The following is a 12,514-nucleotide window of genomic DNA, read 5'->3' as shown; positions in this document are numbered from 1 at the left end:
ATAATATTTCTGTCTTTAATTACACAGCATCGAAGGAGTAACTGAAAATTAAATTAATAATTTCCTTCAAAAGAAAGTGTAAGGTACAACACAAAGTATTTTTAATTACTACATACTATTTCGCATTTCAGTTATTTTTTAAAAATAGTAAATAGATTTATCCCGTGACTTTTACTCAGATTAGGGGTGTCCCAAAAAATAAATGAATTCACATAAGAATCCCAATTCTCATTTTCTGTAATTCAGAAACGATTGAAAATGTTCCCAAATCGGAAAAAAGAGCCTATTTATCTTTGGTTACAAACACAAAATAAAATTCACCAACTGCCATCAGCGCGAACATAAACAATATTCTACAAGTTAAACGGGACACGTAACAATTATGCAGTTATTAAAGGCATATTGTCATTTTTGTCGGCCTCCATTTTGTAGATTCCCGGGCCATGGTGACGTCATAACGCTGTACGGTAGGTGGCGGTATTCAGCTTTAAGTTGTTTACGATCCGCCATTACAGAAAACAAGAAGAAGAACGAGAGAGATTTGACGTGTCCGTCCTCGTTGAGGGAAAACAATTGTACTCATTTTGTTTTTTGTTTTTTTAAGGAAGCGTTTGAAAGACGAAGCTTTCCGAGTTTCACCGTGTTCAAGGTTTGGAAAATGAAGATGGAGCTCTTACGGAACAGCGCGAGTATGGAGCAAAGCTACAACGGAGCTTTTAAAGAGGTACGCCGTTCCCTCCGGTACAGAGCGAGTAGATTAAGATAAGTATGGGTTAATATTTAAAACTATTCAGTAAAGGACACCGCAATGTCTCTGTCATCCTGCCTCGCTAAACAGACTGGAGTATCATCAGATTCCTTTGTACACATATCGATTGAAGCAGGAATCATAATGAATAACCGTTTTCATTCAAAAATCGATTCTGAATTGAATTGTGGCAACAAAAATTGGAATCAAATTTAAAGACAGTGAAACAAATTCCTACTCAAAAGCAGACTTTGGTGAAACTTGGATGAAGCCAAATCTACTTTCATTAATTTATTCAACGTGGTTGAATTTAACAAACGTTTTCAGAGAACTTGTGAACCTCTGCTTTTATATTTTTCAAAAATTTTCAATAAGAAAGTTTTGGATGTACCATTGTTTACAAAATTTGACATTTTTAAAATTTAAAATTAACATGTGTTCCCTGTAAGGTTCATACACTTTGTGTTTCCAAACATTCCTCTGGATTCATACGTTTATTTGTCTGTCTGTAAAAGTCCAACCACCTCTAAACGCTGCACAGATTTACTCCAGCCATATTATTTTTTGAAGTCTGTTCAGATCAAAGTTCAGTTCAGTTACTTCTTCATGATGAGTGAGAAAAACAGTTTTAATGTGGAATAGTTCTGACTTTAAACCGTTCTCTGGTTGCATTTTCAGAATGTTTTCAGAACAGTCTCTGGTCATGGAACGAAGTTATAAAATAATTTTAAACAACAAACTGTTTAAACTTGAACTGTTATCTGGAACATTTTTGGTAACAAAAAACTAAATATTTAGTAATGCATTAATGAGTTGATGCTTGTGAAATAATTTCTGAAAATCTGTGAAACCTTTGTTCAGTTTTTATTGTGTTATCCACTACTTTAAAAATATCAGTTTCAAACTAAATATTTCATTTGCAAGCCACATATTTAGTTTGTAATTAAATATTCAGCTCCAAATGTAAATAAGAAGCTGAATACTTTGGATGTAAATATTTAGTTTATCCTCTCAGGCTGCAGTTTCTCACTGAACCTGTTAAAGAGAAGATCTTTCTTCACACTGTTTCTTGTTTAGTAGCAATTGCTGCAGTCAAAAACGTAATGCTAACAGCTGAAGTTAAAATGTTTGAAAAATATATTAGTCGTGTTTCTTCTGTCAGTCTGATGCAACATTTATTAGAAATTATTTTAATATTTTACCTGCAGTTGGTGTGAATTCAGGAATGAAGCAAAGTAGCGACATTATGTAGTTAAGGAATATTACAGATCATATTGTTAGATATTTAGCTAATTAATGCTAATAATCAATTAACTTCACAAAAATCGCATCAATTCCAAAACGACAACTGTCTTTAAAATAGTTAATTATTGAGAAAACTACTTTCTCCTGCCTACATTTGGATCCTCACCTTAAACAAAACAAATATTATTAACCTTTGCTTCTGCCACTTAAATCAACAAATGTTATATTTCCAACTTCACTTCATATTTTAGATGGTTAGTCAGGCTGCACTGTCATTTGGAATATTCTTATCCACTAATATGTGCTGTTGATTTTAATTTTTATAGTTATTTGCCCTTTTTTATGAATCTGATCAGAAATAGAAACCATGAGAGACGTTATCAACACCTGTACCAACTAAACTGAGTGTTTATTATTTCTCTGTTATTATATTTCAGTCTGTCACGTTAGTAACTGACATGGAGGAAAATAAACTGTGATCAGGTTAATTTTGGATTATTTCTGGTTTGTTATGTTGTCAGTGTGATCAGAGTTTCCCTCAGCTTCAGATGAGTTAATAAGATCTGATGATGCTAAAAATAAATCTAATTAAAACTCTTTATTTGTACTGAATCCTGCATAATGCTGCATATAGCTGTTCCCACAAATAACCAGTGAATCAACATTTATATGCAAAATAATGATTTTACTCCAATACAGAATATCACAAGGCAACTTGACTTTATCCAACAGAAAGATAAATAATAAATACACAAACAATAAATTAGAATTCAGCAGCTTTCATTTTAGAAAACACAATGAAAGGGAATAAATCTGGGAGCAGTAACTGCTGCGGCGATCTGGAACGTCTCTGGAGGACGGACCTGTTGAGACAAACACACTTTAAAAACATTTTTATACGAACCTGTTGAGACAAACACACTTTAAAAACATTTTTATACGAACCTGTCGAGACAAAAACACTTTAAAAACAGAACGTTTTTATACCAGGACACAAACAAACCTTCAAATTTATCTTTTCCAAACGCCAATAAAAAACCAGTCAATCTTAGATCCATGTACTTTGCAGGATTGTGTCTAAACCTATAAATAAATGCCAAATAATCCCATGGAGAAAGTTAAAAACAAACTTTTTGTTTAATTTGTTTGAACAAAAAGTTCAACCAAAAATTACTTTTGGTAATTACCAAATTATATTGGTATATTTGGTTAAACATAAATATTCTATTTATGTTTATATTATGTTATAAATGAATAAATCAACAGTCTGTTCTTGTGTTACCATGGCAGCATTGTATTACTGGAAAATGGTCTCAAAATAACAATATTGTTGTTTATCAGAATAACTTCTGGAACAACTTATCTTTCAGCAGAACGTTGTTATAGTGACAGACCTTCTATTATGTAATATAATTATGATGCGTTTTAGAAACTGAAACTGCAGGATTTATGATGTGATTTTAAAAGAGGATGACGGATATTTCATCCCGGTTTCGTACCTCAGCACCCCAATCCGCTGAAGGAGCCGATCCGCTCCAGGCGGACGCCGAAGCAGCTCCTCAGGCCGCCCTTCTTGTATCGGCTCCACGAACGCTTGGAGGTGGTCATGATGTCTTTGAGGAAATGCGCCAGCGCGTTGTCTCTGGCCAGCGGAGCGGCTCTGCGGCGGTCGGCGGTGCTCCACGGCTCCCGCTGCTCCACAGCGCCAAGCACAGACCTGTCTGCGCCCAAGTCGCTGTCCTCCACCGGCGCCTCCTCAGAGGAGACGGGAAAGTTGCTGATTTCATTCTCCAAAAGCTGCTGCAAACTCTGAGAAAAAGGAAACAGCCTTAAAATGAGTCGTTTCTGCAAACAAGTCAGCAACACTGATTTAGTTTGTTGGACACGTCGGTCAGAATGATATCCACTCCAGCTGAACTTACCTGCATGTCAGAAATGGGCTTAGCTCCTATGAAATTAATGAGCAGCAGAGAAAACCAGCAAACTGAGAAATGTGGCTGCATTTTCTTCTTCCTGTGGCGGTTTCCAGTCGTTCCTCTCTGTGATGACTCTCCTTGCTGCTGCCGCTCTCCTCTGGGTCTCCGGCGCTGCAGGTGCCGCCTTTATACCGACCTGATTTCGTCACCATGCGATCCGGAGGAGAATTAATGAGGTGTGACTAATGATGCTGGAGCGGAGCCTAACCTGACTCTCGGAGGTGTTCGGTCTCTGAAGCTGCCACAACGTGACTGAAGACCCGGCTCTCCGCTCTGTGAGGGTCACAGCTGCACATCAGCTGCTGAACTTCACCTGGACTCAGAGATGGAGGTCCCACTGTCACACATTATTAATTTGACTGCTCCTCTTTTTGCTGTTTCGGTTAAATCTAAACTTTATATGATGAAAACGTTCCTCTGAGGAGGTGCAAACTGTAGAGTTTGTTTATGTAATCTTTTAGTGGAGTACTTCCTGTTTGTGTTTAACTGGTCAGAGGTCAGTTTCCACATAATGCATGCAGCGGTAGCAGCTAGCTCTTGATCTCTGTTTAGTTTTATTACAAATAAGCATCTAAACATGGGTTGCATAAATAGTCACAAAATGTTATAATTAAAATGGACATTTTTAAGTTTTTCTTTCCTTGTAATGCCACATCATTTTCAGAATATGTTGTCTAATTATATATTAGGTGAACAAACTTCAAGAAAAAAATAAACTTAAGTAAATAATACAATCAAGTGGAGGGCACACTTATGCTAATCAGCTAATGGTAGCACTAATTTTTAATCCAGCGCTTCAGCTAACCTTGAAAACATTTAGCTCTCTTAGCTTCCTCCAAATAAACGTTCTCAGATAAATCCTAAGGCTCTCAGGTAAGTGGCTGTTCTGTAAACTTTCAGTTGAAAAATGTTTGACATCTTTGTTGAAGTTTCAGTTTTCTACTGTTAAAAATTCTTTAAGCAGTTAGATGTTTATATTCATGCTCTTATTTTGAAGACTGTTTACAAAGCACTTGCATTTCCTCTCACTCATGCCCTGACTTAGCAAACGATCTTTATTCTGTACCCAGAATTCATTGCTGTTCTACAGCAAACAGTTAAGATTAAGAAGTGATCTCTGCACCTGCTGTTAGCTAGGCTAACACTGCAGTGGTTGGTTAATTTAAATACCTGCCCTACTGACCTGTCAGAGTTGGTGTTTAGTTTCTTTTTATAATTATTTTTTAATTGAACCGAAACATTCTGCAGCACATCTAAATGTTGCGGTTGTCAAAGTCAAGCTAGCATAACTGAGCTACTTCCCTCTTTGTGTAATTTTTTTCTTAATTAAAACATTTTCCTGATCTTATCTAGTTGTCCCAGTTTTGACAAATAGTAGCAAAGCACTGCGTCCCTTTTTCTTTCATATATCCAGGTGTACATTTAAGATTTGGCGCATTATGTTGAAAACCTAAAAGCTAAAACTAATGCTAGTAATCGCTGGTGAGTAGTCTTTTGCCCTCCAGCGGGGGGATGGACGGGATCTTCCTCTCGTGACGTCACAGTGTGACGGGTCCACAGGCAATATGGGACCAATTGGCAAGAGATTAGTTAGCATCAGAGCCATGATCTAAAAATAAAACTGTGTGTGTGAAATAATTCTGTGCCGTTTCTCAGCTTTTCCTAGGAGTGTGTTTTCCAGAATAAAGATCTCTGAGGTTTTCCTGGAATCTCCTGGAGTTTCTTTCCAGCAGATTGTTCCAGTGATGACTGGCGCTGGTCCATTGGACGTTACATGGCGTTGATGCTGCAAGGTTTCAACTCCAATCCTGACAACCTTTTGCAAGTTTTGTGAAATGCTCTGAAAGATATATAAATAAATCATCCTTCATAGAAATATTAAATGTTTCAGTTGTATTTCTGCTTTTTGTTCTCTTTAGGATTTTAGGCGTCCAAGTACATTACTGTATTTATTCTTCAATGCATTGATGCAGCTTACTATAATCTTTGTAAATTTACCATTATATTGTGAGATTTCCATTTTTCTCTCTTCACATGATCTCTGCATGTGCAAATGTACATGCAGAGTTGTTTGCACAGTCTGAGATTTCAGGCATTGTCCACTGAATTCAGAGTTAAGAGATAAAGATTTCATGTTTCACTTTATCTTCACCTTCAAATATAAATGCACTGCCTGTTGCTCCAGCATGGCACCAAACTGTCCTCTAATACTCTCTCTCTAAACGTAGACTCATGCTATTTTTGGAAAGTGTTTGCCAATCATTACCTAGACACGGAAATGAGTAAACTGTGCAACAGTGGAGGCTCATGAAAAATTTACAGGCACATCTTTTCAGCCAACAAAGAAACAAGTTGCAACCTAGAAACCTTAGCCAGATCTTTAGCCACCAGACCTCTTCTGGAGGACCTGAACCTGTAAACTGTCCGATAAGTTTTCACCAGACTGATCAGGTCCATTTCAGCTGAAAGTGGACCTGATCAGTGGTACCCTGGCTTTTCTGGAGGCCTTTAAAATCTAAAGACATGAAAACCTTTCACTTCATTTTTAGACCAAACTACTCTAATGGCTCTTTGGGGGAAATGCTGCTACATTGCTGTCAAAGCTTACGATTCTTCATACATTCAGCTTAAGAATTATGGACTGTGTGTAACATCCAGAAAGCGTAAGAGATAACCTAAGATTTGAGTAGAATATAGAGGAAATTGTTCCAAATTTTTACTTTGTAGGAACATTGCTGATTATTTCTCCATGTAACCCAGCTGAATGAGTCATTCATCCGTTTTAAACACAAGGTCAAGATGTGACTTTTCAGTTTGTTTGGCCTGCAGTTTTTGCACAGGAATGAAAACAATTAGGACATGATCCCAACCACCTCAGTGCAGCTACATGTTGAATTGTTGTCTGTGTTGGATGGCTGTGGCACAAACAACAGGGGAAGACACAGATAAACACTTGGATGTACAAAACGTACTGCGTTTCATGAGACGCCTCAGAAAACAACCTGTGTTGTTTTCCGTATTAGGAGGAGATTTTCTGCTGAAAGGAGGAAGTGCTGGAATGCAGTTGATGGGATGAATCGGCTCATTGTTTCCTTGTTTCCTGTTTGTATTATTCCAACCTCAGAGAGGGCAGTTCTGGAGTCTGATCTGAAACTGTCCAGCAATGTTTCATAGTCATGATGGGATCGTTGCCAAGTGTATCTTTGTCACTGGAGTGAATTTGTGACGCATTACCATAGAGCAGCAATGAGTCGCGATGAGTCAGCGTCAGGTGAGTGACCTATACAGTGAGACAGATCCTTCCTTTCAGCTGCTCCTTTTAGGGATTACGACAGAAGATCTTCCTCCATTCCTGACATTTCTCAGGCTTTGGGACTCCATTGAACCACAGAAAGAGATAATATCCACAAATAAAGAAAACATGGAACAGTGGTACACCGTCCTTCCTGGCAATGATTATCCAATGAAAAATACAAAGATACACTGAAACTTGAGGTAGATGTTGGTAACTATGGTCTTCCTGCTCTGGCGTTACTTGTGGAGAACCACAGGGGTCCGTTCTCAGTCAGTTGGCTTCCGGTAACAACGTAAAGAACCTCGGCGTTGTCTTTGACCAGGATATGTCAGTAAGGTTTAGGCTGCATCACCTTCACTGCAAAGTCATCTCAGGGAGAACCAACACCAAGCCCCGGTCCACTGTCACTGTCCTGACCGCTCCCAGCCAGAACCCGGAGGCTCCGTTAGCCAGACAGAAACCAGGAGCCAAACATCCCAACGACCCCGACAGAACCAAAAGACTACCTGACCCCCAACTCCATGCCAGACGCCAACCAGAGCCAACAAAATACCAAACGCCCCCATCTCTGACGTTTTGGAAGCTCTGAACAAGGAGAGTGTCGTTACTCAACGCTAAAGCAATTAGTTTGATAAACCGACATTTAAACCTCATAATTATTACTCAGGTAAATCATCTGCAGAGTTCCCCCATTACACACACACACACACACACACACACCGTTCCCCCCCAGCTAAAGTCCATAATTAGAACATGGGTGCCTCACTACAGAAATTTGTTTGGCTGAAATGAGCCGCAGCATGTGGTGTCAGTGTTGTTGCACTGATTCAAATAGTGGTTTGTAGTTTGTAGTTGGTGCCTATAAACTCCACACAGGCCACAACACCATCATAGATCTGGATGTCATCCTGTTTTCTTTACAGCTCCTAGAAATGCATTATTGTTTGGAGTTGAAGTTCCTGGACCCACCAGGTCCAGTTGCTTCGTAGGTGTTTGTAGGTATCACTTATACACACATATAGGTTTGCATATTTCAAACATATAACCAAAAGTCTGCTGACTACAAAGGTTCTCCAATTTTTTTCACTTGAGGCCCCGACTCCCAAAATGTCTGCCAGTCACATCGGCTTGTATTCTTTTGGACTTTGAGAGTTCAAAAGAACTCCCAAGGTTCTTGGGACAAAGCCCCATGAAAACAACAGTTTTTATGACTGCGCCACGGATAAACATTCCCTCCAGCAGGTTTGGTTCCTCTGGGTTTTCTCCCGCTGGGAAGCAGAAGCTTGAAGGTGGAATAAAAATGGCCGTTATGAAGTAAATCTTCTTTCAGGTTTCAGCCGCCGGGGCAGGAGTTGAGCGCTGCCCTGTGATTGGCTGCCACACCCAACCAATGTGGCCAGATGATCTGTCCTCCCTGTCGCTGTCTCGCCACAGTCACGTCAGCCACACTCACTTGTCCTGAGGTGTGGAAGGCAGGGCATCATTAGGGGAAACGACTCTTGTGTTGCATACCAGCCCTGATAATGAAACTGTCACAAGGGCGGACAGCATGCTGCTGCAGCTCTGCAGTGATTAGGCTCAATAACTCACTTTTCTTTCCTCTCTTCCTCTCGGTCAATAAGCTGTTATTTTAAACTCTAAATAGAAATCAGTGTTCTGTATGTTTGCTTAGCGGTTTTACAGCAGCAATAAGTTGGTTAATTTGTAAGCAGAAGGTGAGGATCAAGGACAAAGAGCTCCTGAAAGCAGGTCGATAAATCATTTCATTCTTTCCAGGAATCTTGTTTATGTTGGTTATAAATCAGAACATGTATGACAGATATTTAGTTTATTTTATTTAATGTTTAGAATTGTGCTGCATGTTGGAGTGACTACTTCCTTTTTCAAATTTTAATTCCTGCCTTTCTGGAGGAATATTGCTTTTATTGGACGACCCAAAACTGCTGTCCTTGGTTTGGACAGCTGACGGTGTCTTCAGTCAGAGGCTTCTTCAAATTCACTGTAATACAGACAGCTACAAGAGCTCTGCCAACAGCCATTACTACAGTACTTACAATAACTCTTGGAAAAAATGTCATGATATGAGTTACATTTCATTTCCCTTTTGATTCAGTAAAGTATTTTTTGAATTGAACTGAGTTTGAATTTCTCATAAAGCAGCAAGTGAATTTTGTCTATTCTTTTAGTTTCTACATCTAGAAACTGAACTTTTTACCCATTTCTCTTTCCAAATAGGTTAGATTCAGCGAGATTCAATCAAGTCTTTCCAAAGATTCTCAGTTGGATTCAGTCTGGACTTTAACTAGGCCATTCTAAATCATGGATCTGCTTTCCGGCAAGGCAACGCTGGATGCTTTGTGTGCCGAACAGATAGAGCTTCACTGGACTGAAGAACACAAGGTGGATGTTCGAGCACCAGTTTAACTTTAACATTATGTGTATTATAAAACCCCTAGACATTGTTTATGTCTTTGTCTCGTTCTCCACTGTCTGGTTTTATCTTATTCCTGTTTGGAATCAGCTTATTGGGAACAAATGATTGATGGTAGGTGAGGAGAAGAAACTGAACTTTGGAGTTACAGTCTTCAAAATAAAAGCATTAATATTAACGTCTAAATACTTAAAAACTTAACAGCCAATAACCAAAACCTCAAACTTTAGTCAACTGAAAGTTTACAAACGGTGCTAAAAGTTAGTAAAAATTAGTTATTATTAAATTACAGCTGAATGTCACAGTGGAGAAAAAGAATAAAATGGGCCGATATCAGAGCTGATATTGTTACATATTGACAGTAATTTGTAAATATTAATTTAGAGCAGAAAAGTCCAAACTTTTTGTCATGTGGGCCAAAATTGACAAGTGAATAGAAATCAAATGAATAATAATATAAAGATTAAAATCAAGTAGTAAAGCTGTTTTTTGTAAAAAATGACCCAAAGCTTCAAAATGATTTTTGCAGATTTTGTGTATTAAAAGAAATTTTTAGTTTTCATATTCTCTTGGAATTGATTGAGCACATTTATTATCTTATGAGAAAAAGATTTTAGTCGCTTCCTGTCAAAACACCTGCTATGTTTAACCAAGTTTAATAAATTAATCAAAAGTTTATAAAAATAAACTTGGTTTTATATATTATGTTTAACATTTTCCACTGTGAGTAAATTACAATATAAAAATATTTAATTAGGGTAAGCATTTAATTGAAAATAAAACGTTTTCATCTACACCTGTGATAGACAGGCTACAGTTTCATAATTCTTGAATTGACCACACAGAATGGGTCATAAATGGCCCCTGGACCACAGTTTGGACACCACTGGTTTAGCTAAATGCAGTGAAAATGAGAAAACGCTCAGCTAACAATTAGCTCACTGATTCACATCAGAACTCTCTAAAACAGAGAAAAGGAGTAATTTGCTTTAAATGTTCAACATTTCCCCGTTTTATCCCGTGTTATGATTCAATGCTCCCCTGATGCAGTTTAATGTATCCTGCTGTCTGATCAGCTGAAACGGTGCGACTGGGAGACGTTTGTGAGCAGCTTGTTCATGCTGATGCTAGGCTGTAATGTTTCCCACGCCTTGACTGCAGTGGTGACTGTGGGAGTCACGGCCCCTCCAGGCAACGACATTAATAAGTGTCAGGAAGCAGCGGGAGCCCACCAGCGGGAGAGGGAGCTTTCTAAAGAGGTTTTAATGACATTGAAAACACAACAAAATGCGTCGCGTTCAAGCACATCTACATGTAAAGCAGTGTGGGGAAGTTTTTCCAGTGCACGCCTTTATTACTGGGACGATTACAACATGTTTTTCTGTTTACATTTGCACTTATTTTGTTTATTCCATAGGAAGAGTCAGAAAATGAAGTAAAACCCAAAAGAAACCTTGTTTACAAAATCTTACAAAGTGTCTTTGGTTCAGTTTCCAGTGCAAATATCTTAGTGCTCTTGAAATAAGACAAAACTAACTTTGAAATAACTTTTCCTCAATAAATATGAGCTTGTTTTAAGTCAACAGTTCCTTAGCATATGTTTTAAAAACATATGCTAAGATAACAAAAAACGTTCATCAAAACAAAGACAAGAACAGTAGAATCTGGTGAAAAACTAGATTGTTTCACTCATAATTATATATTCCCCATGTTTTCTGCTAGTGGAACTTTCTCATCAACATTAAGGAATTATTGACTGAAAACAAACTCCTGTATTTTGCTGAGAAGTTACTTGTAAGTTAGTTTTTTTCTTATTTCAAGTGTAAGATATTTACACAGGAAACTTGACCAGAAATACTGAGTGACATTTAGTTTTTCTGCAGTATAAACGTTAGGAATCCATGTCACTGACAGGATTAGGGCCTTAAACCAAAACACCTGATATTTTTAACAAAGGGTCGCCAATAAATGTGTGTAAATTTAAATGCATTAAAATAATGCTTTAAAATTTATGTAGACATCTATATATACTTGACCAGTATTTCCACATACTTATTTTGACACTTTTCTGAATCAACATTATCTTGTTTCATTGACTTTGTTTTCTAACAAGCCATTTAAAAGCAGTTCAACCTGTTAATGAACCTCTGGCGCCATGTTGAATTACTAACAGGAAGTTGTAATTGTTTTGAAGGATTCTGATTGGCTGACAGGTTTTACTTTGCGCTACACTGCCCCCTATGGGTTCGGTATGAAAGTATTTTGGAGCGTTTGAACGTTGAATCGTTCACCCAGAGATCCTCTCCAGTGTTTTTGAGAGAAATGCTGTCATTGGCTCGTCTGCTGCAGATACTGACACGTTGTGCTCGTTTCCACTCATCAAGAGGCCGGGAACGTTTCCTCCTGCTGCGCCCATCAAGCCGGTCCTTCAATACCTTCGACCTGAATCCACTTTTAGAAACTGCTGCCAGGTCCACAATAAAATGACCATGTCTCTTCTTTGACTGGACCTTTTCCAGCTGATGTCAGGCTCTGAATGTTAATTAGCATCAGAGCTAATTAGCAGGTTATGGAGCTGATTTTGAAGAACTCAGTTTCCCTGAAGCCGTTTTCATCTCCAGCTGAATTATTTTACTATTTAATTTCCCAGCATACATCCATCACAATCCAACACAGAGACACAATCACACACACACACACACACACACACACACACACTGATGTTGGACGAGACCGGTCTCAAGACCTCTTTTTGATGGTTTCAGTCTCTGACATTGAGGACTTTTATGTCAAGACCACAACTGTGAAAATGTCACTAA

General features: G+C 38.3%; 1 protein-coding gene and 1 long non-coding RNA gene across 2 annotated transcripts; one reads left to right on the top strand and one right to left on the bottom strand.

Annotated features, from left to right (window-relative positions):
* Positions 1-2,430: 2,430 nt before the first annotated feature.
* nppal (natriuretic peptide A-like) lies at positions 2,431-5,614 on the bottom strand. Its single transcript, XM_044117854.1, has 3 exons — positions 3,916-5,614; positions 3,493-3,802; positions 2,431-2,856 (listed from the first exon to the last, which is right to left on the bottom strand). Exons 1-2 carry the CDS (start codon positions 3,994-3,996, stop codon positions 3,494-3,496), a joined length of 390 nt encoding a protein of 129 aa, XP_043973789.1. The 5' UTR covers positions 3,997-5,614; the 3' UTR covers positions 2,431-2,856; position 3,493.
* A 3,183-nt stretch (positions 5,615-8,797) lies between these two features.
* Positions 8,798-9,726, top strand: LOC122831316. The gene is made up of 2 exons (XR_006370676.1): positions 8,798-9,013; positions 9,500-9,726. It is a non-coding gene; the product is annotated as an uncharacterized LOC122831316 (long non-coding RNA).
* The last annotated feature ends 2,788 nt before the right edge of the window (positions 9,727-12,514 follow it).

Source organism: Gambusia affinis, linkage group LG01 (assembly GCF_019740435.1).
Source record: "Gambusia affinis linkage group LG01, SWU_Gaff_1.0, whole genome shotgun sequence".
Classification (NCBI taxonomy): Eukaryota; Metazoa; Chordata; class Actinopteri; order Cyprinodontiformes; family Poeciliidae; genus Gambusia; species Gambusia affinis.
This window is presented reverse-complemented; position numbering and strand designations above follow the sequence as displayed.